Source organism: Kalmanozyma brasiliensis, assembly GCF_000497045.1.
Source record: "Kalmanozyma brasiliensis GHG001 unplaced genomic scaffold PSEUBRA_SCAF24, whole genome shotgun sequence".
NCBI classification, from domain to species: Eukaryota; Fungi; Basidiomycota; class Ustilaginomycetes; order Ustilaginales; genus Kalmanozyma; species Kalmanozyma brasiliensis.
In genome coordinates this window covers 102934-129246 of record NW_015961964.1, presented here as the reverse complement: position 1 = coordinate 129246, position 26313 = coordinate 102934, and the positions used below count along the sequence as shown (strand labels likewise).

At 58.8% G+C, this 26313-nt stretch overlaps 12 protein-coding genes across 12 annotated transcripts; 6 read left to right on the top strand and 6 right to left on the bottom strand.

The window, feature by feature from the left end:
- Nucleotides 1-271: 271 nt before the first annotated feature.
- On the bottom strand, nt 272-1927 carry PSEUBRA_003698 (protein of unknown function DUF1338; the record flags this gene model as incomplete). Its single annotated transcript, XM_016436775.1, has 1 exon — nt 272-1927. One exon carries the CDS (start codon nt 1925-1927, stop codon nt 272-274), a length of 1656 nt encoding a protein of 551 aa, XP_016291893.1.
- Nucleotides 1928-3203: 1276 nt separating this feature from the next.
- On the top strand, nt 3204-4853 carry PSEUBRA_003697 (Aldehyde dehydrogenase; the record flags this gene model as incomplete). Its single annotated transcript, XM_016436787.1, has 1 exon — nt 3204-4853. One exon carries the CDS (start codon nt 3204-3206, stop codon nt 4851-4853), a length of 1650 nt encoding a protein of 549 aa, XP_016291892.1.
- Nucleotides 4854-4896: 43 nt separating this feature from the next.
- On the bottom strand, nt 4897-7212 carry PSEUBRA_003696 (RNA recognition motif domain protein; the record flags this gene model as incomplete). Its single annotated transcript, XM_059465127.1, has 1 exon — nt 4897-7212. The coding sequence occupies one exon, from the start codon at nt 7210-7212 to the stop codon at nt 4897-4899; it is 2316 nt and encodes a 771-aa protein (XP_059320600.1).
- A 1021-nt stretch (nt 7213-8233) lies between these two features.
- On the top strand, nt 8234-10210 carry PSEUBRA_003695 (ATPase, AAA-type, core; the record flags this gene model as incomplete). The annotated part of the gene is made up of 1 exon (XM_016436795.2): nt 8234-10210. One exon carries the CDS (start codon nt 8234-8236, stop codon nt 10208-10210), a length of 1977 nt encoding a protein of 658 aa, XP_016291890.2.
- A 118-nt stretch (nt 10211-10328) lies between these two features.
- Nucleotides 10329-11006, bottom strand: PSEUBRA_003694 (Retrieval of early ER protein Rer1; the record flags this gene model as incomplete). The annotated part of the gene is made up of 1 exon (XM_016436776.1): nt 10329-11006. One exon carries the CDS (start codon nt 11004-11006, stop codon nt 10329-10331), a length of 678 nt encoding a protein of 225 aa, XP_016291889.1.
- A 780-nt stretch (nt 11007-11786) lies between these two features.
- On the top strand, nt 11787-13886 carry PSEUBRA_003693 (Pyridine nucleotide-disulfide oxidoreductase, NAD-binding domain protein; the record flags this gene model as incomplete). The annotated part of the gene is made up of 1 exon (XM_016436788.1): nt 11787-13886. The coding sequence occupies one exon, from the start codon at nt 11787-11789 to the stop codon at nt 13884-13886; it is 2100 nt and encodes a 699-aa protein (XP_016291888.1).
- A 218-nt stretch (nt 13887-14104) lies between these two features.
- On the bottom strand, nt 14105-14640 carry PSEUBRA_003692 (Protein of unknown function DUF2611; the record flags this gene model as incomplete). The annotated part of the gene is made up of 3 exons (XM_016436772.1): nt 14105-14174; nt 14276-14429; nt 14622-14640. 3 exons carry the CDS (start codon nt 14638-14640, stop codon nt 14105-14107), a joined length of 243 nt encoding a protein of 80 aa, XP_016291887.1.
- Nucleotides 14641-15098: 458 nt separating this feature from the next.
- On the top strand, nt 15099-17514 carry PSEUBRA_003691 (Essential protein Yae1, N-terminal; the record flags this gene model as incomplete). Its single annotated transcript, XM_059465126.1, has 3 exons — nt 15099-15536; nt 15614-15688; nt 16336-17514. The coding sequence occupies 3 exons, from the start codon at nt 15099-15101 to the stop codon at nt 17512-17514; spliced, it is 1692 nt and encodes a 563-aa protein (XP_059320599.1).
- Nucleotides 17515-17642: 128 nt separating this feature from the next.
- PSEUBRA_003690 (ThiJ/PfpI) lies at nt 17643-18296 on the bottom strand (the record flags this gene model as incomplete). Its single annotated transcript, XM_016436773.1, has 1 exon — nt 17643-18296. The coding sequence occupies one exon, from the start codon at nt 18294-18296 to the stop codon at nt 17643-17645; it is 654 nt and encodes a 217-aa protein (XP_016291885.1).
- A 515-nt stretch (nt 18297-18811) lies between these two features.
- PSEUBRA_003689 (Transcription initiation factor IIA, gamma subunit, N-terminal) lies at nt 18812-19408 on the top strand (the record flags this gene model as incomplete). Its single annotated transcript, XM_016436798.1, has 3 exons — nt 18812-18867; nt 18965-19112; nt 19262-19408. 3 exons carry the CDS (start codon nt 18812-18814, stop codon nt 19406-19408), a joined length of 351 nt encoding a protein of 116 aa, XP_016291884.1.
- Nucleotides 19409-20726: 1318 nt separating this feature from the next.
- PSEUBRA_003688 (Protein of unknown function DUF2841) lies at nt 20727-22658 on the top strand (the record flags this gene model as incomplete). The annotated part of the gene is made up of 1 exon (XM_059465124.1): nt 20727-22658. One exon carries the CDS (start codon nt 20727-20729, stop codon nt 22656-22658), a length of 1932 nt encoding a protein of 643 aa, XP_059320598.1.
- A 181-nt stretch (nt 22659-22839) lies between these two features.
- On the bottom strand, nt 22840-26010 carry PSEUBRA_003687 (CRAL-TRIO domain protein; the record flags this gene model as incomplete). The annotated part of the gene is made up of 1 exon (XM_016436766.1): nt 22840-26010. The coding sequence occupies one exon, from the start codon at nt 26008-26010 to the stop codon at nt 22840-22842; it is 3171 nt and encodes a 1056-aa protein (XP_016291882.1).
- Nucleotides 26011-26313: the final 303 nt, after the last annotated feature.

Genomic DNA, 26313 nt, shown 5'->3' with positions numbered 1-26313 from the left:
CCCCCCCCCCCCCGCGTCTGACAGCTCATTCACATCGTAGCAGCTGGTGTTGTGGTTTTGCTCTTCTCAACAATCATTCTCGCCGGCGCAGTGTGAGACAGTGATAGCGAACTCGGCCGCCAGCTGTGCTGCACATCTTATCTCCTCGATTCTCCGATGCTCATTCATGGAGAGTCTTCTCTCACTCCTATTGGTCTCTTCTCTCACACTCGAATGTCTGATGTGCCTGAATGTCCATTGATCACACGTGGCGAGACTCGACATCAGAGCCTCAAGCGCACTGTCGCTCTATCGCCTCGACGATCTCGTCCACGTCGACCCTGAGCACCTCGCCCACCTCGACCAGACTCTGCCTCTGTTGCTCGCTGTAGAGCGTGGAGTAGTCCAGAATGATGCCGCCCACCGCGAGCTCCAGCCGCTTCCTCGCCTCTGCTTCGTCGACCTCTGCCATCGCCTCGCCTGCTTGAGACTGGGTGGCTTGAGGGAGGTTGCTCTGGAAGATACCAGCCGCGGAAGCGGGGAGGAAGTCCTCGTATGTGATTGGCTCGGCATCTAACGCTCCTGCATCGACCAGATCGGCTAACCACCCACATACGTTCTCCTTCCTGTCTTGCCACATGGCCTTTGCCTTGCGAGCATCGCGCACCTCGAAGGCCCACCATCCGAGCCCCTGCCTCAGCAACGCATCCCTCGTATCCGGGAACCCATCCCTGAAGACCTTCTCCAGGATCCCCCCACACTGCTCCTTGTCCACCCTTTCCCCGCTCGTCTCCATCTCCCTCTTCACCTCGCCCACCTTCACCATCAGCTCGTCGTACAGTCTCGCCCCCTTCCTCGTCAGCGCCATGCCTCTCGCCTCGATCTCCCCGAACCTCGCCTTGTGTTTCCCCTCCACCTCACCATCAAACACCACCGCCTCGGACAACGCATGAAAGCTCGTCTGTCTGAGCAGCACTGCCCAGTCCCTTTTCGGAGGGCCCTCTACCACGTCCTTCGCATCCATCCCCTGCTCCACCATGGCCCGTTGCACCGCGTCGATATCAAGCGTCCTCGGGGTGAGATGATTAATGTGCGGGCCGCGGAAGCTGACGATATCCGCCACCAACGGATGGGTCTTTGCGAGTCGATCATATTCGTCGACTGTAGCAGGGGATGTGGGGTGCCAGGCAAAGATGGGGACTACGCACTCGACGAACTCCACCGCTTCGTCCCGTGTCAACCCGTTCACCTCTCCCTCCGATCCAACGGTCGACTCTTCGGCCTTGTGGAGCAGCTCGATACATCGGGTGGAAACGATCTTTCGCTTCCCCAGGAGCTCCTCCGCCAACCGCCTCGTGGAAGGGTTGGCAATGAGATGCATCCGCAACAGACTGCAGAAGACGCGGAAGGGGTTTTTGAGCAAACCTTGCGCGGTGACGGGTCGAAAAGCGGTTGCGTGAATGGGCAGCCGCGCATCCTTCCACAGATCGTAGTATCCCACGGGGTGCATGCCAAAGATGCGAAAGATTCGAGACAGGAGTGTGAGCTCCGAGGCGGTTCCGACGCGAATTGCGCCATGACGCTCGACAGAGAGACGCGAGATCTCGTCGTCACTGATCAGAGTCGGGTCGCGGGAGATGATGGAGGAGTTGACGGTGGAGATGATCGAGAGGAGGTCGCCGTAGAGGGGGACCTCGGTGCGATACATGGACGACATGGAGGATGCGAGGAGCGTGCGCAGTTGCGTGCTCGTCAGCGAAGGAGAGGTGGTACAGGAGGAGGACGACGAGGGCGATGAGCTCGATTCGGCACTGCTCAGCGCTGGAAGGTCGTCGGATTGGGATTGGAGGAAGGAGGAGGAAGGGAGGGTGGAGGGAGGAGATTTGCCGAATGACGGCGCCATGGTTGGCAGACCCGCCGACAGCTCGCTGTTATGCTCGAGACCCATGGTTGCTGCGGTTGAAGTTGCTCTTCTTGGACGTCGACGCTTTATCTTTTCCCCGACGATGGTATCGCTGTAGCCTCGACGAGGGAGAGCGTCGAGCGAAGGAAGTGTACGCAAATAAAGCTGAGCTACCGAGTGATGCACGTCACACCTCTCGTTTGATCTCGTCGACACGTCTCTTGATTCCCTCTTGGCGTGTTGCGATAAGCTTCGATGGTGTTCTGCACGAGGACTCGATGTGATGGACGAAGAGACGAATGTGTAGTTGGCAGTGTCGGCGGCGTACATAACAGGCGAGCGTTTCTCGAATGACTCGCTGGGGTTGCCTGTGAGACAGGAGACGAGGCTGCATCCAAGCGTGCTTGATATATCTCCTGAACTTGTCATCTGTGCGCAACGGCAACTTGGTCGGCAGCGCAGGCCCGAATGGGAGGTCAAGGCTTATCAGTCGGTTTGCTGCGCAAAATGAGGGTGCGTATCAACCGGCAAGCGTTCGGCTGCAACGGCGCTGCGCACTGTTCGACAGTCGTAAGGCCTCGGCCAAAAACAACTCAACTCTTCCTGCGCCATCGACCCACTCTCTCGATGCTCGCAGCCGACCATGACACATGACCGCACCAAGTCTAAGTGTCTCCTATGTCTGCGCCAAGTTCAGTGATGCTCGATGACAAGCTTTGGAGACAATGAGGCTTGGGCGAGGCTCGACCGGCAAAATGCCGAATTGGGACAACGGCGAAAGAGCGCGCGTCTCCTCGGCCCCTCAGCCAGAAGCCACATTTCGGCAATTCGCCGAGCGCGTACGAATCGGTGTTTCGCCGCGATGGCTTGCTGCGCTGGCCATCTGCTCCTGCCTGCCTCGCATTGTGTCGACACATCGTGCAGATGAGGGTTGGTGCAGTTGTGCGAACGCTCGCTGACTATAGGCCATGTGATGGAGGCGAGACTGGCTATCAGACCGGCTGGAAGCGAAGAAAGCGCAGAGCCTTGGGAGCGGAGCTCGTGCTGCCGACCTGTCCATTTCTGCCATTTCGCTCTCCTTTGCCTTTGAAGGTGCGCCGCTTAGGTCGAGGTCCCGCCGTGCTGGGTCCACGGACCGTCTCAACGGTCTTGACGGCTGGATCGACGCTGAGATTATGGTCGTCCGACGGTCACACAGCACGGCTGCTACCAGGTCTGCTTCGTAAGATATAAGATGCGGTGCGAGCATCAAAGCTCGCGTCCGCCTCTTCCCTCATAGCAAACCCGCTACAACACCAACATCGCTCTCACCATCGCAATCATGCCTGAGCCAATCGTCACCCCCGCAGCGCCCGCTGCCCCTACCTCCACGTCCAAGATGGCCAACTCGCCTCTTAACATCGAGTCCGTCTTCGCGGCGCTCGACCTGCCCGCTCCCGGCTCGCGCATCGAAGGCGTGTTCGACGGCACCTCCTGGTCGCACGGCCAGTCCACCTCCTCCACGCTCACCTCGACCAACCCCGCCACCGGTGCCACGCTTGCTACGGTCACCTCGGCCACACCTGCCCAAGTCTCCTCGGTCCTCGCTGCCGCCCGCACCGCCCAGCGCACCTTTGCCGCCCTCCCTGCGCCAAATCGCGGTGCGATCATGAAGGACATCTGCTCGGCCTACATCGCGCACAAGGACGCCCTCGGGGCGCTCATCTCGTTCGAAATGGGCAAGGTTCTCTCCGAAGGTCGGGGTGAGGTGCAGGAAGTGATCGATGTGGCAGATATGGCGGTGGGTCTGTCGCGCAGCATCGTAGGTAACGTCCTCCCTTCCGAGCGACCGGGCCATGTGATCTATGAGATCCCCAATCCCCTCGGTCTGGTGGGTGTCATTACCGCGTTCAACTTCCCCGTTGCCGTGCATGGCTGGAACTTCTGTCTCAGCTTCATCGCCGGTAATGCGACGGTGTGGAAGCCCTCCCCGACTACGCCGCTGACCGCGATCGCCACGACAAAGTTGATCGTCAAGGTGCTCCAGAAGCATGGGTTGCCGGGTGCACTGGTCGGACTGGTCTGCGGAGATGTCGAGACGGGTCAGAGTCTCACCCGCGATGACAGGGTGCAGTTGACCAGCTTTACGGGTTCCGAGAAGATCGGCAAGATCGTTGCCCAGGACGTGGCGGGGAGGTTGGGCAAGATTCTGCTGGAGTTGGGAGGGAACAACGCAGCGATCGTGCTGGACGATGCGGATCTCGAGCTGGCCGTTACTGGTGTGGCGTTTGCTGCGGTGGGTACGGCTGGTCAGAGGTGTACGACGACGAGGAGGCTGTTGTTGCAGCGCGGCATTGCGGATCGGTTCTGCGAAAGACTGGTCAAGTTCTATCAGAGTCTGCAGACCAAGGGTCTGATTGGGGATCCTACGCAGAGTGGTATTCTATGTGGTCCGCTGCATTCCAAGGCTGCAGTGGAGAAGTACTGGGAGACGCTGGACAGCATCCGTTCGAGCGGTGGCAAGGTTCTTTTCGGACCCGAATCGCCATCTGCTACTGGGCTGCCTACGCACCTTGAGGGGAAGGGCAACTACGTGTTGCCCGCCATCACCATGCCTTCCTCCTCCACCTCGGCCGTTTTCGACGAAGAGGTCTTTGCTCCCATCCTCAACATTGCCGTCTTTGACACGCTCGACGAGGCCATCGCGCTCAACAATTCCGTTCGTCAAGGTTTGAGCTCCAGCCTGTTCACCTCGGCCCTGACCAACATTGGCGCCTGGCAGGGCGCGCTCGGTAGCGACTGCGGCATTGTCAATGTCAATGTCAGCACGAGTGGTGCCGAGGTGGGTGCCGGGTTTGGGGGCAATAAGGCGACCGGTTGGGGTAGGGAGTGCGGTGGTGATGCGTGGAAGCAGTACTGCAGGTGGGCGACGAGTACGGTCAACTACAGTGGGAAGGTGGCGCTTGCTCAGGGTGTAACGTTTGATGCTTAATGTCAGTTCGATTGGTTTTCGAGATAGATGTGTGTGCGAGTGATCAGAGTGCTTCTCCGTCCAGATCCTCTTCTTCGATGCTGTTCGACTGTGCAGGCTGTGCAGGGTCGAGCGCTTCCCCATCCAGATCCTCTTCCTCCACCGCGCTCTTGACCATCGGCGGACGATCGAACAACCGCCTCAACCTCTCCAACACATGCGGTCCCACAACAATCCAGCCCTCCCACACCTCCAACACGCCAATCACCTTCCCCCTGAACTCCTCCCTTTTCATCCTCCCCGCAAAGCTCGCTGCGACCTGGCCGAGGTGTGCGAACACGAGGGGTAGCTGTGCTTCCAGAGCGGCGCGGTATCGCCAGGCGTTGGAGATGGGGGATCCGGAATTGTGAAGGATGTCGCTGAGCGCGTAGAGGCGGGCGAGCTTGCGCGGGATTGGTGTGGAAGGCTGGAGGAGCGAGGTGGCGAGGAGGCGGACGACGGTGGGGTAGCTTGAGGCGTGGTCCATGGCAAAAGCTGTGATTCGGGCGATGCGCTCGCGACGTAGAGTGAGGCTGCGCAGCATCGCGCAGAGGCGGCGTCGGGCGAGCGGGGAGAGAGGTGTGTGCGAAGTTGTGCTGCGATTGAGGCTGATGCGGTTGGTCTCGGATTCCTCGCCCGAATCGGTCGAGTAGAGAGCGTCGCTGCCTGCATCGTCAAAGTCTTGCTCTTCGTCGTTGTCGAGGGCGACAGGGAGGTAGTGCTCGTCCAGACACAGGCGAAAGTAGTGATGCAGCACAGAGTCTTGTTCGAACAGGAAGGCGAACTTGGGGTTGTCCGCTTCTCGCTCGCGTAGGATGTGCTCGAAGTGGGCGCCATTGCTGCGGATCCTCGAGGCGACGGTTTCGATGAAAAGACGTTGCATCTCCGGACAGTCTTGTCGTACCTTGTCTCGGATGTGCTGCCTCTGCTCGTCCACGCCTGCGCCGGAACGTCGATGACGGATGATGAGTTTGGGGGCGTTGCTTTTGCTGGCACCCCTCCCGCTATCTCTGCTGTCACCCGATTGCTTTTCCTCCCTCTTGTGATCTGTCGACCGAGGATACATTGCTCGAGATGGGAGAGGCATCGCCTTGCCCCAACTCAGCTTGAGCCTCACCCCGGCCCATGTGGCCCCATCGGCCTCCTTGAATGCCTGTTCGGCCTCGGCTCGTGTCATAAACGCTACGAACCCGGTCAAGCCGGTCGCTCTCTCCCTCTGCTCTCCCCTCGGCCACATGATCTTTACAGTCGCAATGTCGCCCCAAGCGCGGAAGAAGTCGCCGACACTGCGCTCGTCGACATTGAGCGGCAGCGTGACGATGCAGATGTTGGTGGTGAGCGGATCGGAGGCGAGATCGCGAGAGCCGGGCTTGGCGAGCGTCTCGTTGGCTAGCAGCGTAGATATGGACTTGTTGGTGGTGGAAGCGAGGTCAGAGAGCCGGGATTCGCGTTGTGCCTGTTCGCTTTGCAGCTCGGTGAGGAAGGAGGACATGGCTTGTCGCTTGCGTTGTGGCTCTTGTCGCGTGGGAGGCGGATGAGAGTTGGATGCAGATGCTTCGTCACCGCTCGAGTCGTCGCCAAAAGCAGCATTGACTCGTTTGAGCGATGCTTTCTCTGAGCTGCTGGGTTGTGTAGCCTCGCTCTGCTGCTCGGGTGGTGGCTCGATAGGCTTGACTGGCTCTGACCTTGACCCGACATACGCTCCCCCTCCAGCCGCGACGAAGCCCATTGGCTTTGAGCGAGTCGGTTGACCACGAGCTCGCTTGCTGCTGTCCTGATCTTCGTCAGCGCCCATCGCTGCCACGAACTCATCGTACGCCTTGGCAGCATCTTGTTCCGCCTGCTTGCGTTTCTTCTCCTCGGCTTCTCTCTCCTTCTGCACGCGCGATTTGACCTTGCCAGCGCCATGCTGAAATTTGTCCCTCTTGAGCTGTTCTGCGAGCTCAAGCTCTCCTTTGGACGCGGAAGTCTCTGACTCCTTTTGCGCACGGATGTAGGCGAGCACGTCCTTGTCTGGCTGCGGTGATGGCGATCTGCTGGGACGTCTGGTCCTCGGTACTGCAGGAGATCGAGACGATCCCTGCTCCTGGTAATGGCAATCGTAAGATGGCCTGTAGCTCGGAGATTCGTCCAAATCGTCATATGAGCGGCGTGACCTTTCAATAGACCTCCTTGGATCGTATCGAGAAGACGGATGTGATTTGGAAGCCGTGTGCCTGCCAGGGTTGCTCGGGCCAGCTTGTTCGGAGTAGTCGAGCTCTTCGTCGTCGTCAGCGCCCAGATCGACGCGAGACAGCCTCGACGGCCGACTTGTGTAGCCGCTGTTGCCACCGGACGACATGGCGAGTGGTTGGAGGGCCTCCCTATTGCTGGCGAGTGGTGCAAGGAGCTTGACAAGGTGGGCATGTCAAGCACGGCTCAGCTGGACCCTGATCACGAGGTCGAGGCTGCTCCAAATTTTCCGGCCGACAAGCCCTCAGAGAAATCTTGTTGGTGAGGGTCGACAGCAAAATTTGAGAGCTTCAAAAGTTGATCTTGGTCGTGCTGCTCCTTCCTTCTTCTCCTTAACGCTAAGTCGTACCCCTTTAGGAGGGGGTACGCACCCCGTCTACTATAAAAGCACCTCTTCGCATGGCAATCCTTTTCTACGGAAGGGACCGCCGAGGACCGTACGAGGCCGTAATGCTGGACGGAGATCCATACCACCATAAGCAGGCGACGCCTTCTCTTTCTCTCCTCGCTTCTGTTCTCGTTCGACGCAAGTTGGGCTTGCAGGACGTTTCGGGGGTTTTGGAGGGAAGGGGCTGCCTGTTGGTGCGACGATGGGAATGGGTGCGTCGTAGGTAGAGGTACGCCCTTCGTTGGCGATCCAATGACCTAGGACGCAAGTTCTCGTTGTACATTCCTTTGCTCTCTTTTGCTCTCTGTTCGACAAGTCATTCCCTGCTTTGCCCCGTTCACCATCAGCGGGTGCATATCACATGTACATCTTGAATGTCATCGCTGCATTGCTCTGATAGTCAGCGTCTGCTCTGGCTGCGTTGCTCGTCTTTTGCTGCTCTATGAGGAGATGAAAGAAAGCTGTCTCTCAACCTAACAATCATGAATTTCTGCTCGTTGTGTGGAGGCGCGACACGAAAATTCTCGAGGCAGCGCACCGGCACAATTTTGGCACATCAGACACGAGACCCTTGGACCCTTGAAAGCGCCAAAACTGAGCTTTGCTTCTTCTCACCGCCGTCATATCATACTGCACCTTTCTTTCTGGCTTCCTATCAAATCGCGCTGGTCGCTCGCTCGCACCCTCCAGCGGAGCGAATCATGTGGCCTGTAGACTACCAGTAACCGAGACACCGTCCAAGATGAGCTCGTCATCGAGCCTCGTCGAATGCCCGAGCTGCCAACTCAAGCTGCCTCTCTCGCAGCTCAATCCACACCTCGACACTTGCCTCTCCGGCGGACAGCATTCTGGCAGCAGCAACGAGAGGCCAGTCAAGTCGGAACAATGGAATGGCATCTTTCCGAGTCGAACGCCGGACAAGATGTCAGCAACAGCTGCTTCGCCTCGCGGCTTGAAAAGGCCGACAGAGTCTCCTATGCAGGCCCCTCAGCACGCCAGCTACGCAGCACCGCCGGGCGATGACAGCACCAAGCGTCATAGATCAGAGTCGAACGGAAACGGTCACAGTACACCGAATGCAGACCATCAAGTGCAGCAGTCCGTGCCATCGTCCTCACGAAGTCGCATCGATGCAGCGAAACCATTCGCGGAGAGGATGCGGCCTCAGACTCTCGAAGAGTACGTTGGCCAGAGCGAGGTCGTCAATGGTCCGCTCAAGATGCTTCTGCGACAGGGCAAGATCCCTTCTATGATCCTTTGGGGTCCACCTGGCACAGGCAAAACCACTTTGGCTCGACTTCTGGCCAAGTCTGCCTCGCACACGACGTCGTCGACCTCATCGTCACACGGCCCACCCCCGCATCGATTCGTCGAGATCTCAGCTGCAAATTCAGGCACCGCCGATGTCAAGAAGATCATGGACGAAGCGTTGCATCGCCTTCAGCTCACCGGTCAACGGACGCTGCTTTTCATTGACGAGATCCAGCGCTTCAGCCGAGCTCAGCAGGACGTCTTCTTACCCGCAGTGGAAAAGGGGCAGATCGTGCTGGTCGCCGCCACCACCGAGAACCCGTCCTTCCGCCTGCAAAGCGCGCTGATCTCGAGGATGCGCGTCTTTGTGCTGACCAAGCTCAGCGTCGACGAGTGCAGCCAGGTGCTTCGCAACGCTCTTAAATGCGTCCAGCGCGAACAGCAAGAGCTCGGCTCCTCGGATCAGTCCGAGGCGTCGATTGCGAGTCACATCGACGACGACTTGATCCGATGGATAGCCAACATGGCCGACGGCGATGCACGCACAGCTCTCGGTGCGCTCGAACTCGCCCTCTCCACCACTGACCCCGGTCTTGACTCTGCAGACAACCTCGCGCGGCTCAAAACCGCCCTCAAACGCACCGCTCTGCAATACGACCGAACCGGCGACATGCATTACGACACGATCAGCGCGCTGCACAAGTCGATTCGGGGCTCGGACGCCGACGCCGCTCTGTACTGGCTCGCTCGCATGGTCTGCTCCGGGGATGACCCTCTGTTCATTGCGCGGCGTCTGATCGTAGCAGCCTCGGAAGACGTCGACACGCTGCCAGCGCTGCAGATGGCGACGGCCACATACCAGGCTTGTCAGGTCGTCGGCTTACCTGAATGCGGAGAGAACCTGGCGCAGTGTGTGGTATTCCTTGCGGAGGCGCCGAAGAGCACGCGATCGTATCGCGCTTGGAAGAAGGCCAAGGCGCTCGTGGAGGGAGCGTACAATCATCCTGTTCCGCTGCATATCAGGAATGCACCGACAAAGTTGATGCGCGACATTGGGTACGGCAAGGAGTACAGGTACGAGCCGAGGTTTGCGCACCCGGTGCACCAGGAGTACTTTCCGGAGCCACTTAGGGGAACGAGGTTCCTCTCGCCACCGCCGATGGCTGCGTTGGACGAAGAGGAGCAGCCTGCTCAAGAGAAGCCATTGGACGAGGCGGAGGGGAAGGCACAGCGGGCGGGAGAGGGAGACAGGAACGACTATCACCACAGTAGCATGCAGAGCCGCATGGCGAGCAAAGCAGGCGTCGGCCCGGGGTCTTGTCAGCGCATCTTTGATCTGGGTGCTCGGTCGGTCGACCTGGACCTGCTGGATGAGTGGGAGCAAGTACGCAACGGTGGCAGAGAATGGACTGGTCGACAGAGGTTGATGCGGTTGCTCGAGTCGCTCGAACAGAAGCCAGAAACATGATGCAATGTATCTAGAAATGGATAGATGTAAAGGTTACCTTTGCGTTGTATTTACAAGTTGTGGAAGTGTCCCTCGGAGAGATGTGTGTGGTCGGCTGAAGGTGTGCTGCCGTTGAGCATCACTTGCGTCCGTAGACAGTCTTCCTTCCAAGATCGAAGGGGACGTACTTGTGGCGGATCATATGTTTGATCTGCCTCCTCATGGTGATGGTGAAGAGGATGCAGAAGTACATCAACAGAATGGGCCAGAAGACGGGGATGTCGAAGGCGCTGGAGGTGGTGCAGAAGATGGAGATGACGATGGCCTGGGTGGCCGAGTGCCAGAACTTGAACTCTGGCAAACGCCTGATGAAAGGACGGAACTCGTCGTCTGTGCTCTGACCGTTGAGGCTGCCACCGAAGACGCCGCTCATCAATCCGCCGCCGCCGCTGGGACCCTTTGCTGCTGCCGAGGCGGAGGTGGGTAGCCCGGGTTCGCCCTCTTCCACATCCTGCTCTGCCAGATCCTGCTCGTAGGAGGGGTCAAATTTGGGCGTGAGGAACGCCAAGAAGAGGTTGAGGAGGTAGATGAAGAGCGCGTAGCACACGATGTACCATCCCTGGGAGAGCACGATGCGGAGCATGAAGAGGAAGAGCAGGCCCGCGGTGGCTCCCCATCGTTGGAGCGGATACGGTGTGGTGCCGTCGAGGAAGGACTGGTATCGCTGTTGGAGCTTGTTGGTGTGTGCGATGAACTGCTCGATCTGCGGTGGCGCCGAGCTGCCGAGCCCATCGTCTGGGTTGTCCGCTCGCATCATCTTTGCGGGAATTGAGTCGTTGGAGGGTGGTGGTGAGCAAACGACAAAGATGAAGCTGTCCGTGCTGATTTCGAGGCCGAACTGCAATCTTCCCGAATGCCGAGCCAAGACTAACAGCAACACATCTCGTTTCTCTCTGTCTCTCAACGTGATCTTTGTCTTCCCGCTGCTGTCTCAACCTGCATTTCTTCCTAGCTCAAGGCGCGACACACAGCCTTGCAGACAAAAAGCTGAGCCTTCCACGCGTCTTCGCCGTGCTGCAAGGGTCTCTAGGGTCTGTCGGCCGTGACCCAGTTGGACAAAGATGGTGTTACGTCGACGGATCAGATTTCTTTGCGAAAATCCATCGTTATCGGCCATCAGCATCCGAGAATCTGGCTAAAAATTCTGAGCGTGGTTCGAGTCTGTGCGTCATCCGGCTGCAGCCTTGCAGATTGTGCAGGTCTTCCCATGTCAGCAAGCCTGAAATGAAGCAGGATTGAGACAGGATGACTTGGTGTGCCATTCCAAGGAATGCGCGCCCTGCCCTGTCGGCAAAGAGAGACAGACACATGTCATCTCGGAGGACCCTTCCGAAGGAACTTGTTTGACTCAAACCCACGGCTCATTTCATCGTCAAAAGAAGCTGGTTCATATCCTTTCTTCTTATCCTTCGCTCCTCATCCTAGTAACCCTCGTGTCGATCGTTCAGCCGCTCTCCCAATTGCCGTTCAGGATCCCTTCATCCGAGCTATTGAGCAGCCTTGCTCCTGATCGAGCTTCCCGTCCAGCTCATTCGAAATGGTCGTCGCACGCACCTGCTCGATGCTCCCTCTCCGGGCTGGAGCGAGTGCAAGAGTGCTCCCAGCCAATGTGTCACGATCATTGATTCTCCAGGGCGGTGCCCGCTCCGCTTTCTCCTCTTCCGCTCGATCGGCAAGCGCATCCACACCGCTCAACGAAGCGGCTCAAGCTATCTCACCCAAGAAGCGAGGCATCATCAGCAAGACCCTTCGCTTCACAGGCTACACCATCGGCTCCATCGTCTTTGGTCTCGCCGCTACCACCGGCATCATCCTCGCCCACGATGCGCTCACGTATCGCGAGGCGCACGTAGACAAGGTGCCACTTCATCCGCTCGCGCTCTCGCCCAAGAAAGGCGGCCCCAAGAACCTGCCTGTCCTCACCTCCTACGCCGAGGATGAGCAGGACGAGGTGAGCAAGAAGCTCGCCGGCAAGGAGAGGCTTGTCATTGTCGGAGGTGGTTGGGCTGCCGTCGGTCTGCTCAAGTCGCTTGATCCGGAAAAGTACAACGTCACCTTGATCTCGCCCAACAATTACTACCTCTTCAACCCGCTGCTTCCTTCCGCTGCGGTGGGAACGGTCGAGCCGCGATCGCTCATCGAACCGATCCGCAAGCTGCTCGCTCGCGTTCACGGTCACTACATCCAGGGCTATGCGGTCGACGTCATTATGGGCGACGACAAGCCGGTCTACCAGGGCGGCTCGGAGCGTCTGCTCGAGGTGAACGTCATTAGCGGTGACGACTGGGATGGCGAAGCGCTTTGCGGCATCGCCTCGGGTGCAAGCGAACGCAAAGAAACCAAGGGCAAAAGCATATACGTCCCCTACGACCGGCTCATCGTCGCGGTCGGCAGCGTCACTGCCTCGCACGGCGTTCCCGGTCTGGAAAACTGCTTCCACCTCAAAACCATCGGTGATGCACGCAAGATCCGAACCCACATCCTGGACAACCTCGAGATCGCTTCCCTGCCCACCACCACCGAGGCGGAACGCAAGCGCTTACTCAGCTTTGTCGTTTGCGGCGGCGGTCCTACCGGTGTCGAAACCGCGGCCGAGATCTCGGACATGATCAACGAGGACGTGTTCGATTACTTCCCCAAGGTGCTCCGTTCCCAGGCGCAGGTGCATCTCATCCAATCGCGCGAGCACATTCTCAACACGTACTCGGAGAAGATCTCCGAGTATGCCGAGGCCAAGTTTGCGCGCGATGCGGTGGACGTGATTGTCAATGCGCGGGTGAAGAGTGTGGAACCGGATCGGGTGGTGTATACGACCAAGGATTCGACGGGCAAGGTGAGCGAGCTCGAAGTTCCTTCGGGCTTCACGCTTTGGTCGACGGGCATCGCCATGAGCCCATTCACCAAGCGTGTCACGGAAATTCTGCCGAACCAATCGCACCTGAAAGCGTTGCAGATCGACTCGCATCTTCGCGTCAAAGGCGCCCCCCTCGGTACGATGTACGCTCTCGGTGACGCATCCACCATCGACACCCGTCTCATCGACTACCTGTACGATTTCGTCGATCGGTACGACAAGGATAAGGATGGTCGTCTCTCGTACGCCGAATTCGAAACCTTCGCCAAGGCTATCAGGCACAAATTCCCCATCGCCTCGAAACACTTTACCAAGCTGCGCGAGATGTTTGACGAGTACGATACGGACAAGGATGGTCAGCTCAATCTCAACGAGATTGCCAACGTACTCATTGAGACGGGTAACAAGATGACGGCTCTGCCCGCCACGGCCCAGGTCGCGGCCCAGCAAGGCCACTACTTGGGCAACAAGCTCAACAAGCTCGCCAAGCGAAGGGACGAAGGGGGCGACATGCACCCGCACACCGCCGAGGAGGTGCAGGACGTCGATGACGAGGTGTACAAGCCGTTCAGCTACAAGAACTTGGGCAGTCTGGCGTATATCGGCAATGCAGCGGCATTCGATCTGCCGATTCCGGGAGGCAGCTTCGCCGGTGGGTTGATAGCCATGTACGCCTGGAGGAGCTTCTACCTCAGCGAAAGTGTCAGTATGCGCACGAGGATGCTGTTGCTGACCGATTATGTCAAGAGAGGCATCTGGGGGAGGGATCTGTCGAGGATCTGATGTGGAAAGCTCTGTGGACGACAGCAATCTCTGTATCACTATCGCTTGCCCGCTGGAATATTTCATCTGTCATGTCGAGACCGCAGGCGTCTGAGAAGGGTTATGCTGCCTGAATGGCTGCATCAGATGAGAGAGCGATGCTGCAGCGTGTCCTGTATTGTGTTAGGATTGCATCGCATGGTTGTGAAGGTGCATGCGGATGTTGTGCAAGATTTGCTTTAAACGAGACGCTCGCCGTCCTTGCCCTCAGCCTCGGCGAGGAACTGCTTGATGAAGGCCTCCTCGTCGCTATTTGCGTCATCCGATCCGTTCACAACACAGATTGCAGGGGCCAAAAGTCAGTCATTTCATCGTGAGACCTTGTGATGCTCGAGCGAGTGCAAACTTACGAGCTGGAAGCGTTGATAGGAGGGTCGTTGGCCTTGGAGTCGGGCGAGGCGACCGACGCCTTGGCCTCTTTGGAGCCGCCCATCTGGGTAGCAGCAATGACACCGTACGTGCCGAGGACGGCGAGGGCGATGTGCTCGTTGAGGATCTTGCGGCCTGCAGGTGTCGGAACAGCAGCGATTCGAGGTGGCCCGAGACGAGATGCATGTCGAGATGGTCAGCGGGTTGTTCGGTATTGTATTTCGAAGTAGATCTAGTAATCCACATTGATGGCAACGACCGTTGCTGTTCGAGGCGGCTGTCGAGATGCGATGTCGTTGGATGTCGATGTGCGTATGTGCTACTTACCAGCGATTGTGTACGACATGATGACAGAGTCTATGAAGGTGTGATGGTGGTGGACAGCAGCAACAGCCAACAACGACGACAGCGATATCGAGCAGATGGCGAGCGTTGGGCACAGATGTTCCAATTCACCAGCTTTGCTTCGCTTCCGAAGCTCACCGCACTCTCACTTAAATTTCACGGCAGCACAGCGCGATGTGAGACGATCGCACTCTGGACAATTTCTTCTCGGCCGCGACCACCCGGACATTTTTTGCAAAAGTGGTGGTGAGGACAATCTGACATCCATGACGCGAAAAAATGGCTTCGGTCTGTGAGACATCTGCCGCCTCGCGACACTTTTTTAAGGTTTCGATCAGCGACATCATCTGTCCGGCACGCTGCCTTCCCTTCGACATCAGAGCTGGCACGGTATTACAGTCGAAGATGGACGCATCGCAGCAGCAGACTGCTGGGCCATCAGCCCTCAAAACACCACAAATGGACCAGTCGGAATGGGCATCAGCGTCGACACCCACCGCGAACACCCCTTCACGACAAGCTTTCCCCAAACCGCTCAATCTTGGCTCGCAACCCGTCGCTTCCAGCTCCACTCCCTCAGGGCCACCGACCACCGACACGCCGAGGAGAGGCCAACGCTCGAGCATCACATACATCGCTTCGCCAGCGACCAGCGTCAAAGCGGACGAAGGGCTGAGTCGGAATCCCTCCACCTCGTCTGCTTCGAGTCGGACACGCACTGGCTCCATCAGCAGAGCCACCTCCGGCAGCCTACGACGCAAACCGTCGCAAGCATCGCAAGGTGCGAGCTCCGACGCAGACGACTGGTTGATGAGCGAGGAAGATGCGTCATTTTCGCTCCCGACCAAAACCATGGCGGAGCGCGATTCGGCCAAAGTAGAGGCCCTGTTCAACGACGTACGTCCTCTCCCCTCGCTCCTCTATCCCTTTCATCATGTAGACTGACTCACCCTTTGGGTTTTTGCGCACAACAGACAGGCTACCGAGAAGGCATCACCGCCGGCAAGCTGAGCACGCTCCAGTCCGGATTCGATCAGGGGTTCAACGAGGTAGGTGCTGCTCTGGGTCGTCGAGTCGGGATCGTGCGCGGTCAGGTAGCGGCGTTGCTGCTTCTTACGTCCTCCGCTAGCGGAGCTGTCTCCTTGTCGACCTCTGCTTCGTCTGGTGCTGCGGGGAGGAGTCGGATGGGCCGTGCGCGTGGTGCGAATGTTGCCGGTGCTGGCGGTGGCTCGTCGTCGTTGCCGTTGCTGGCGAGCCCGAGGTTGGAGGAAGCCAAGGAAGAGCTCAGACAGCTGGCGAAGGAACTCGATACAGTCACGCTGGGGACATTGGCGGAGCCGGATTACGAGGCGATGGAGCATGAAAGAGAGCATCAGGAAGGGGCTGATAAGGAGGTAGCACGCGAGACAGAGCAAGAGAAGCTCGCGAGAGAGCAGATTCTCGAGAGCCTCCAGCAGCGATTGCGGTCGGTGCGCGAAATGCTCGGTCTCAAGACGTCACAGCTTTGATCGTCAGGCAGTGCGGACAGCAAGGCAGGGCATCGACTGCCACTAGACCCGAGGCTGTATGTCTCCCTTTCCCTCTTCTCCATCCCAACGATCTGGCTCGTCGTTCGTAGCTCCGCTGTGGGGAAACCTGTCGACTGACACGTCCTCCTCTGCTCATATTCTCCCTCATCCGGCACGATCCTGCGCAGTCCGGTGCACGCACAACCCGTCTCAGCCTCAGCTCGGACGACTCGCTCCCCAGCACCTCGCACGACCTGCTCCGGCTCATCGCCGAAAAAGAACGCCACTGTTTCGAGCTCCGCGAACAGCTCTCCACCTCCGAAGCGCAACTTCACCAGCTTCGCACCACCTGGCAACGGCTAGCCACCAAAGAACTCGCCTACTCCGCCCCGCCCTCCACCGGCGCACATCGACGGGACGGCTCATCATCGAGTACGAGCGACGTCGCTGTCGACGCGTGGAACAGTCTCTCCTCCCGACTCCCCAGTAATCTCAAAACGCAGCTCAACAACCTGTTGGACAGCCTTGTTGACGCACCAGCCGTGGCGGAGAAGGGACGGAAAGCCGCGCCGCCGCCGGTGGCGGTCGACGGCATGTTGCGCCCGACAGGACTGGGGGTGTTGGAAGAGGAAGGATCGGACGTTGTCTCTCCTCGATCGCCACGGTCTCCCGCGGTGGGGACGAGATCCAGATCAACCAGTCCCAATACGACCATCACCTCGGCACCGAAGCAGGGCAGATTGGCTTCGCTTGCGGACCGGGATAGTCGCGCGCTGGGTTTCACCGTGGACGCCAATGGCATTGCTACCCCGCTCCCCACTGCGCCGCCAACACCGCCGAAGCCGCAGAGGAGCAGTCGCACATCCATCCTCGGCTCGCTAACAGGCTCCGACAAGACGGGCGAAAGCAGCTTCGCCTCGATATTCACCAAACGACTCCAGGCGGCGCGGGAGAACGCTTCGGACCTGCTCCGCGAAGCAGAGCGCAAATTGGGCAATGCGATGACGATCGAGGAGCTGAATCCAACGGCGAAAACGCCGGGGATCCAGTTGGAGGAGGCGTCGAACGATTCGCCGTGGTACAAGGCGGCAGGTGGGGGGTCGAGGCGGTCGCCGAATTTGCAGCCGACGAGGGTGGAGGAGGAGGGGGTGAGGAGGGCGAGTCTGTCGAGCAGTAGCTCAGATGGGCATGGGAGGACGGCGAGTCCCGTCTTAGGGGGTGTGCCGGGTGCAGTGGGCGTGTTTGGGATGCTCATGAGCCAAGGTGATCGGAGGAAGAGTGGCGATAGTTGGAGTTGGGGTGGCGGAGGCGAGGATGAGGAGTGGGATAAGGGCAAGGATGCCAAGAAGAACGGGTCGGCACGATGAAACGCTCTGTCTTCAGGAATACACTGCTTGCCGTGCCCTCGCACCGTCCAACGCACAAGCACTCTTTGCTGGGATTTGAGGGGTATGAGCTGACATTGCGATGAGACTCGTTGTGCTTTTGCTGGGCTTCACTCCTTTGGAGTCACTTCATCGGGCGAGCTCTGCGCGTGACCAATCGTCGCTCCGCTAGGCAGGATGAGTGGACCCTCAATCTCGTCCCTCTTCTCCTTGCCTACCAACTGTTCCACCAGCGTCAGTGCGAACTCGAACGCAGTGCCCGGTCCTCTGCTGGTGACCAAATTATCGGCAACAACGACCCTCTCCTCCTTATACGTGTACTCCTTGTCCAGCTCCGCCTTGACACTCGGGTGACTGGTGATAGCAGCGTCCTTTCCGATCCCCGCTTCCTTAATCGCCAGACTTCCGGCGCAGATGGCGCCGACGACCTTGCCCTTGCCATACATGGCAGCGATGAGTTTGGTTACATCCTCGTTGTTGCTAATCGTCTCAGCCCCCTTGGCGCCGCCGGGGATGATGAGTGCGTCGTACTCGAGCGCTTTTCCGCCCTCGAGATCGGGCAGACGCAGGTCGGGGACGATCTTGACCCCGCGCGAACAGGTGACGTAAGCGGCCGAGTGCGGGTTGGCTGGGTCGGCAGAGGTGGAGGAGGACCCGACGAGAGCCGAGGAGACCGAGACGGACCCGCGAACCAGGACGTCGTATACGATGGTGTATTCCGATTCCTCGGTTCCTTCGGCGATGAGAATGAGCGCGGAGACCATGGTGAAGTGTGCTTGAGGCGTAGGATGATGTGGTGGGAATGAGGGGCGGGTGAGACGATGGATGATGATCTTATAGAGGCGAAGCTGGGCGGTCCAGGCGAGTGGATTGCGTATTCGCCGAACCGGCGATCGACGTCAGAATCCTTTCGTTAGCGAGCTCCTCAAGCCGGAATGGATGCTAAAGATAAGATAGTAGTCCGGCTGGGGTGTTGCATCATCCTGTCAGCTAGTAGAAAGATTCACATTCCGCTCGGACCAACCCCGCTTTTGTGCGTCTGTGTGGAGGTGTGCGGGGCGAGATTTTTACGGCCGGAAAAAATGTAGAGAGCTGAGTTACGCGCCGCTCTCAACTTAGGGTTTTGGGTGTTGCTCTTTTGCTTTGAACGGTCATCGTCTATCCTCCTTCCTTCGCTGTTTCGTCCTCGCTGCTGTCGCTCAACTCGACTCAGACTACGACTGCGATTCAAGGACACGGTACCGCAGCACAGGCTTGATCGCCGCGAGGGAAGAGCATCATGGCGTCGACGAGCAACTCCAAGCAGCTCTACTATGAGCTGTATCGCCGGTCGAGGTAAGCCCTTCCCATCACTCCTTTCCCTTTAGTCCTCGCGCTCCCACCAGCGATCCAGGACTCTCGCTGACCAAGATTATTATCTGACGACGCACAGCATCGGCATGCAGCTCACCGATGCGCTCGACGAACTCATCCAGTCAGGTCACATCAACCCCGTCCTCGCCATGCGCGTGCTCAACGAGTTCGACAAGGCCATCGCTACCAACCTGGGCAAGAATGTTAAGGCTAAGAGCCAGCTCAAGGTACGCACCCTCCCCCTCTTCTTCCCAACCACCTCTCCTCTCCTTTCCACCCTCTTCACGGCCTCGCCCTCTCCACACTCCACTTCCTCACCGTCGAAGCCCCGCCCTGACTCCCTTCTCCACTCGAATGCAACGTTGGGCGCAAACAGGGCCACCTAAAAGACTACCGTCTCTGCGAAGAGGTCTGGACATTCCGCGTGCGCAATGCGACACTCAAGCTCGACAATGCCGACATCCTCGACGTCGACAAGGTCAAGATCGTCGCTTGCAAGATGGCCGATAGCACGTCCAAGTGAGGGGGTTTCACCGTTGGCGCGCATTGTATTTGTACCGTTTTCGTTCTGGCAATCGTTTCGCATCGATTCGGGATGCCGTGTGTGGCGGTTGGATCTGGGCGGCGAAGATGAGAAGCTGAGCGGACACTAGTAGAATGTTTGAGTGCCACTTCGAGCGTCGATCGGCTTCATGGAAAGGCGGCAGATTGGAAGATCAACACTACTAGACAGACAGGCGCTGGCGAGATGGGCACTCTTCCACCAGTCGAACAGGTGGGAGCGCAAAGCAGGCCTGGGATTAAACCCGAGATATGTTCCCTTGAGAACAGACTGCCGTGGAATGCAGTTGACTGCCTCTCTACCCGTCTTCACCTCCCCCCTCTGCACGCCGCTGCTCACCGCCAACCGAACGATGCTGTCAGGCCGCCTCGTTGCAGGCAGCACGCTTCTCCGAGAAAGCCCAGAGAAGTGGGCTGCAAAGTCGTCTGCCTACAAGCTCAGGAATGAGGGCGCCGGGAATGCACTGCGCATACACACTTGCGAAATTCTCCCTTGCAGCTCTCCCACAAATTTTCCCTCCGACCCCGCGTGTCGACGGCGAGACGGGGTCGGCTGTCAAGTATCGCCCCTCCCTGCCCCCTCTCCACTACGCTCACACAGTCGTTCCCAGAGCAGGGCACCGGTCCCTCTTCTTCGGGTGGATGACGACACGAACTGCATTCCTGGAAGATCGCTCTTGGACGGGCGCCACTCACTTCCTCGGTGTGTTTGACCTTGCGTTGTCCGAAACAGCTCGCTGCTGAAGGGTTGCTGTCCCGTAGGCTTGTGTTGTTCGCTTGCCAAGGCTTCGCGCTGGTATTTCGGTCGGGCAGCTCGCTTCTTCTACCGATCCATCACAACATCAGCCGTGATGGCGGAAGAGAAGGCGTCTCAACTCGTGAAGGTGTTGCCCTTGTCGTTAGAGTTGCTGGTTGGTTCGTCATCATCATCATCTTCTTCTTCTCGTTCTTTTCTCCTTCCCTCTCTATTTCTTCATCTTTCACTGTTCCATCGTGTACGATGCCCTACACCTAGCTGTTCCATCTGTATCGACATTATTGGTATTGCTATCTCAATCTTCTTGCAGCAGCATTATTCACGCTCGACAACCACTCATCGACAATCACCTCATGACGTAGCGCAACGACAGCGTCGCCTCTTCGTATTCTCTTCTTGTCGCCCCCTCTACGCACACTGAATTGCATCATCCACCGAAAAGCTTCATCGCGAGTCACAATCACCGCCATCGAGGTTATTTGTCATCACGACGATCGCATCGACACCGATCCAAACGATCACGATGCCCCGAATTCCAACGCGAACCGAGCCGTACGCCTCCCCGGCTCGGCAGCAGCGCCACTTCAAGGCCAAACGCGACCAGATCCTGCGGGCGCTCGGCAAGGCGGCGTACATCAACGGGTCTCATTTCGCCATCATGTGGGTGTCCGCTAGGGGGGATGTGGAGACGTACGCGAGTGAGGCTTTTCAAAACCGGTTGGGGGGTTGGTTTGGGAAAGGAGGGAGTGGCGAGGAGATGGAGGGGATTGCGGCGGAGGCGAGGGGGTTGGTGCTCGGCGCGAGGGCGGGTGAGGATATGGAGAAGAGGCGCGAGGAGTCGTGGGATTTCGAGGAAGACGACGAGAGTCGGGGTGATGTTGAGGATGATGTGTTTCTCGATGTGACCAAGGGCAGAGTGCCAGACATGGACAGTGTGCTGGATCAAGCTGAGACCACCAAAGGGAAGGGCAAGCGACCGGCACCGCTCAACACCGCCATCGCCAACCAGCACTTCCTCCGAACTCGCATCGACGAACCTCGATCCGCACCGCTCTTTCTCACCAATCTCAACCCGCCGCGCTCGTCCACGCCTCTTCTCCCGCGTCCCACCTCCCTACAACCGCGTCCCGCCGGTCCGACCACTCCAACCCTTCACATCGTCCTTCCCGACCTCACCGCCCGTACCGCCTTCCTCCATTTGCGGTTCGCCCAACTTCAACAATCCGTCTGCAAAATCGTCGCCAAGGCGTGGATCAAGATCATCGAGCCCAAAAAGCAAACCCGCTGCCCATACAACAAGGGCGAGTCCGGTAAACCCAGCTGGTGGCCCGAGGGAGTCCGACACAAAGAGCCAGACCACCTCATGAAGGCCGAGAGGAACACGTTGCTGTTGACGATTTTGCGCAGTGAGAAGGTGAAGGTGGCGAGACTGCAGTTGGCCACCGCCGAGGTGGTGGCGCTGATCCGGGCGGATAAGGCGGCGTTGTTGATGGATGTGTACAGGGTGGCGAGGGAGGAGGAGGGGTTGAGGGAGAGGGGGGAGGAGGGGGAGGTGAGGGTGGGAGTGAGTACGTTGGTTGGGTGGGACGGGGTGGATGACGGGATGGGGGAGGAGACGGGCGTCACTCCAGAGAATGTGAACGAGGGTGGAAAGGGCAAGAAGAGACGGGCGAGCGCGATGGTCAAGTCCAATTCAACGGGTGGTGTCGACGTTGGGAAGAAGAGACGCAGTATCGCCAGCAGCCATTCGAGTGCAGAGGTGACGACGAGACCGCTCCCACACGCTCCATCTTCGTCGACGGGCGATGCGTTTGGCACGCCACACGGTCAGCTCCCGATCGGTCTCGGACTCGTCGCCAACCACGCCGCATCGTCTTTTGGCGGCGGCGTTGCCATGCCGCGGTCGCACTCGTTCTCAGCCTTCCCTTCCACGTCCTCAGACTTCGGTCATGACACCACCGGCTCAGCTTGTCCAACCAACGCTTCACCTTGGCCACCAGCCTTGTTCCCGTTCACCGAGGTCAACGGCCTAGTCACTCCGCTCACCGCCTCGACCATCATCGACCCATCATTCCCTACTCAGCACCACCATCCCGATCCAGCTGCATTCTACTACCCTCCCCCACCTCATGCTTTCGCTTATCCAGCTCCCGTCCTACAAGACTTTTCAGCGCCACAATACAACGCACTCGGCCTGGAAAACTGGTCCTTTGCCAACATGCTTCCCGACCTCTCTTGGCCATCGCAGCCGCAGAGTGGTGATGTGTCGTTTTCTTTCGATACGCTCAACAGTGGACCGCGGACGCCGAGCCCGAGTCCTCCCGAGGACGGCGGTGGGCTCAGGTTGAATCTTGGAAAGCCACGGGCTCCACCTGGCGCCGTCGGCGGTGGGGAGCAGCCGTTTTGGTTGGGCGCAGGCGGAGGTCAGTTTGAAGGACACAGTCAGCAGCGGTGACCGCGCGCTCGCTGCCCTGCTGTTGGGGAAACCGATTTCTCACTCGTGTCCTCGAATCCATTGCAGACGTTTATTGGCTCGTTCTCACATCGTCAAACATCGCACATTTCCACAATCACTGTCATTTCCCATTTCCCAGTCGCAATGCATGTTCTCCCTCTCCAACCCGTGTGCGGCTGCTTCACTTCCATCCCTCCCTCAACTCGCCCAGCTTGACACCCAGCACCCTCCACCTCTCGGCCTCGGCACTGGCACCCAGGTCAAACGCCCGCATGCCATTCGGAGCGTCCTTCCCTGGTGCTCCTGCCTCTTCAGCAACCCTTCTCAGCTCCGCCAACACCGCCCTTCCTCCACCCTCCCCACCTTCAAAACTCGCAAACACCACCAGCCCACAACTGCGTTTAACCTTCATCAACTCCGTCACTGTGCCGCTCTCCTCGCTTGTCGGTAGCGCTACTTCGACGTGGCAATCGCACGCGAGCGCTCGGGAGAGGGCGAATCGACCGGCGGGCTGGGTGTACTCGAGCACGCGACGCGCGTCAAAGTCCCGGATCGGACCAAGGGTGGCGCTGAGGCTGGCGATGGACGCGGACAGCTCGTCATCGGGGGATCCGGGCACGATGAGGTGCACGACGAACACCGGGCAGATGGCGTGCAGGAGCGTGCGCAGGCCAGCGATGTTTTCGGGGGACCGGGCGAAGGGAGGCGAAAGGCAGAGAGAGAGGGATGGTCGCACGCGATTGGAGGGCGTAGGTTTGAGCGAGGTGCGCCGAGAGGCAACGTCGTCGTCATCGTCCTTGTTCGGGTCCGAAGAGGGGGTGAGGTAGGTATAGAGAAGGTAGGCAAGCGAGGCGGCTGAGATCAGGCCGCCCGCGACGGCGAGTGGGTTGACAGCGCGGGAGTTCTTGCCGCTTTTGCCAGGGGCAGCAGCCGTGGTGACCGGAGGAACGCCCTTCGTGTCGACGTTGGCCTTCAAGCCGATCCGCCGGCGAAGATGCATCCCCGTCCAGCTTCTGTTTTGCTTGGCGGTCGAGTTGGCTGCTACACCGCTCTGGTCCCACTCGTCCCAGTTTACCTCGTTTCCTGCGTCTCTTCGACCCAGCATCGACCCGAAGGTGGCATACACCTGAACCATCGCCCTCTGCCTCCACTCCGGTCTGAGCAGCATCAACAGCACCACGGCGCCCATCAGCTTCTTCACCATCTTGCCCACTGGTCCTTGGCTCTTGTTCATCTTCTCCCTCGCTCGTCGCTCGTCCTCCTGCACGGCCGAGAGACGGCTCATGTCCAGGTTTCTCCAGAAGTCGTCCTCCCCTTCGCCTGCGCCGGCAGCGCGCGGGCCGACACTCAATGTGCGTGCTGCTTCGCGCCACACGAGCGACATCCTCCATCTTAATCTTCGGTGGAACGCCAGAATCCTCAGCACGAAGAGGTACGTCAGTGTCCGCAGTAGATCGCGCTTGCGACGTCGCGAGTGCAGGTGCTGAGGTGTGGCGCTGCGATTGAGCCGGAAAGTGGCCTCTTGTGCAGTGGGCTGGATGGCGGGGTAGCCAAAGAAGGGGTTGTTGGCGTTGTATGGCGAGACAAGCCCGTCGCGTTTGGACCGACGGGTGCGGTGTGACAGGAACGTGTGCGGGACGTGCTGCAGTGGTGGTTCGTCGAAGAGCTCTACTTGGAGGCGAGGGGAGGAGGGTTCGATGTACATGATTGTGCCGTCGGCTGTGGGCGTGTCGCTGACGGGTTTGGGTGGGTTGCCGGACGAGGTGAAGTCCGAGAGTCGACGGAGACGATTCAGCAGGCCACTGGGAGCAGGTGTGGGTGGGAGCTCGCCGTCCTTGCCGCTGGCATCGGAGTCTTCGCTCTCGGACGGAAGGATGGCTTCCTCGTCCTCTTCGGGCAGGTAGAGCGTGAAGTTGCTCGTTGCTCCGACCCGACGAGGAGGCGACTCCGAGCGATCGCTCGAGAAGCGCACGTGTCGATCCGGGTTTCGAGCTCGCGTCACCCGCGGACTCAGTGGGCCAACGGGTGTGATGCTAGGTGTCGCGTACGGCGATGCTCCGACGCTCACACTCAAACCCACCGCCCGGCCATCGACGATCTTGGGTTCCGACCCTGACCGAGATCTGCCTCCTAGATGTGCGCTCTCTGCTGCGCTTGACAAGTCACCCCTCGACATCTGCAGATGCTTCAACTTGCGCGCTGCGCTCGGGGTCATCTTGAGGCCTGCGGCAGCATTGACGTCGGAGCCGTTGCCGCGAGGTGTCGATGGCTCGCTGTGTCGTGGTGTGATGGGACGACTCGCCCAAGGAGTGGAATCGGCGCTGTAGAAGACTTCGTAGATGCTGTCGTATGAGTTGTTGCGGCTGATGTGACGAGATACTCCCGGGCTGTGCGGAGGTGTCGAAGCACTGGCAGCGGGAGTAGCATTGGAGGCGCGTCGAGGACGACCATACTTGCGCAGAACATCGTTCGTCGAGCTCTCCACTGCGACGTCTAGCTCTCCACCGTAGCACGCTGGGATGGCTTTGGCGTCAAAGTGTTCTTTAAGCTCTTCGTACGAAGGGAAGAAGATCTTGGCTAGTGCTTGCTGCGGTAGCACTCGCTTGATGACCGCCCACATACCGGCGTGCACCCAACCATAGTTGAGAATGTAAACGGCACCGACCATGCCTGGCACATGGTTCTTGAGCAGGTCAAGCAGGAAAGGGAGCAGCTCCAATTCGAGGTTGGCCATGCCGCTGGATGCGAGATCGATGGCTATGGATGCTTGCAGGATCATGCCTTCTTGGCTGTCGCCTTGTTGCCCATCTGTGCTAGCGCGGTAGAGGTCGGCGACATATCTACGCATCATCTCCATACACGCTACGATGTACTCCTTGATCTGATCCAGTGTTCCCTCTGCTGTCCTCTCGACGCTGCGGAGGTTGATGATCCCACATGGTCGTCCGTAAAAGTCTCTGAAGTGGCTGTTGACCCAGAAGAGCGGTGGGTTGGGTGGCGGCGGTGTCACATAGAGCGGATTGAGCGAAGAGAGCGACAAGAGATCCAGATCGGTCCTCATACGCCAAAGCAGGGTAGCATTGAGAAGGTTGATGGCCTGGTCGTGGTCGTACCTCGAGCGGCGGTAGAATCGAAAGAGATTGGCAAAGTCGGAGAGGTAGAGGAGAACGCGTGCCTTGCCTTCCTCGTTGAGGTCGAGCTGCGAGGCCACATCATCGACGATTTGTTCTTTGGCGAGCTTGTGAAGCTTTTCGACGGCAGGATAGTGCGTCTTGTACTTGCCGACGAGATCGAGATGCTTTTCCTGAACGGCGCGAGCGTTTTTGCTCTTGAGCTCTTGCACCGACGGCATGGTTGCCCGCCTAGAGAGGAAAAGCCAGCTTGTGTAATTCGACACAAGCTACTCCGTGTGTGAGCTGTGATGTATGTGGAAGGTGTGAGAGAGAGAGGAAAAGGAGCTAAGTGACATGCACGCATGCCTCGCACGAGTGGAAAAGCGATGTGAAAGAGCAGGGAACGCTCTCGGTCCTCGGTCCATCCGGCTGTGGAAAAAGGCGCGTTTGCTAACCGAACAGAACCGAAAAAGGATCGACTGCGATTCGCGCTTTGCCGCCGCTTGCGGAGACTGAGGCTCAGCTGACCCTTTTTGAGCCTC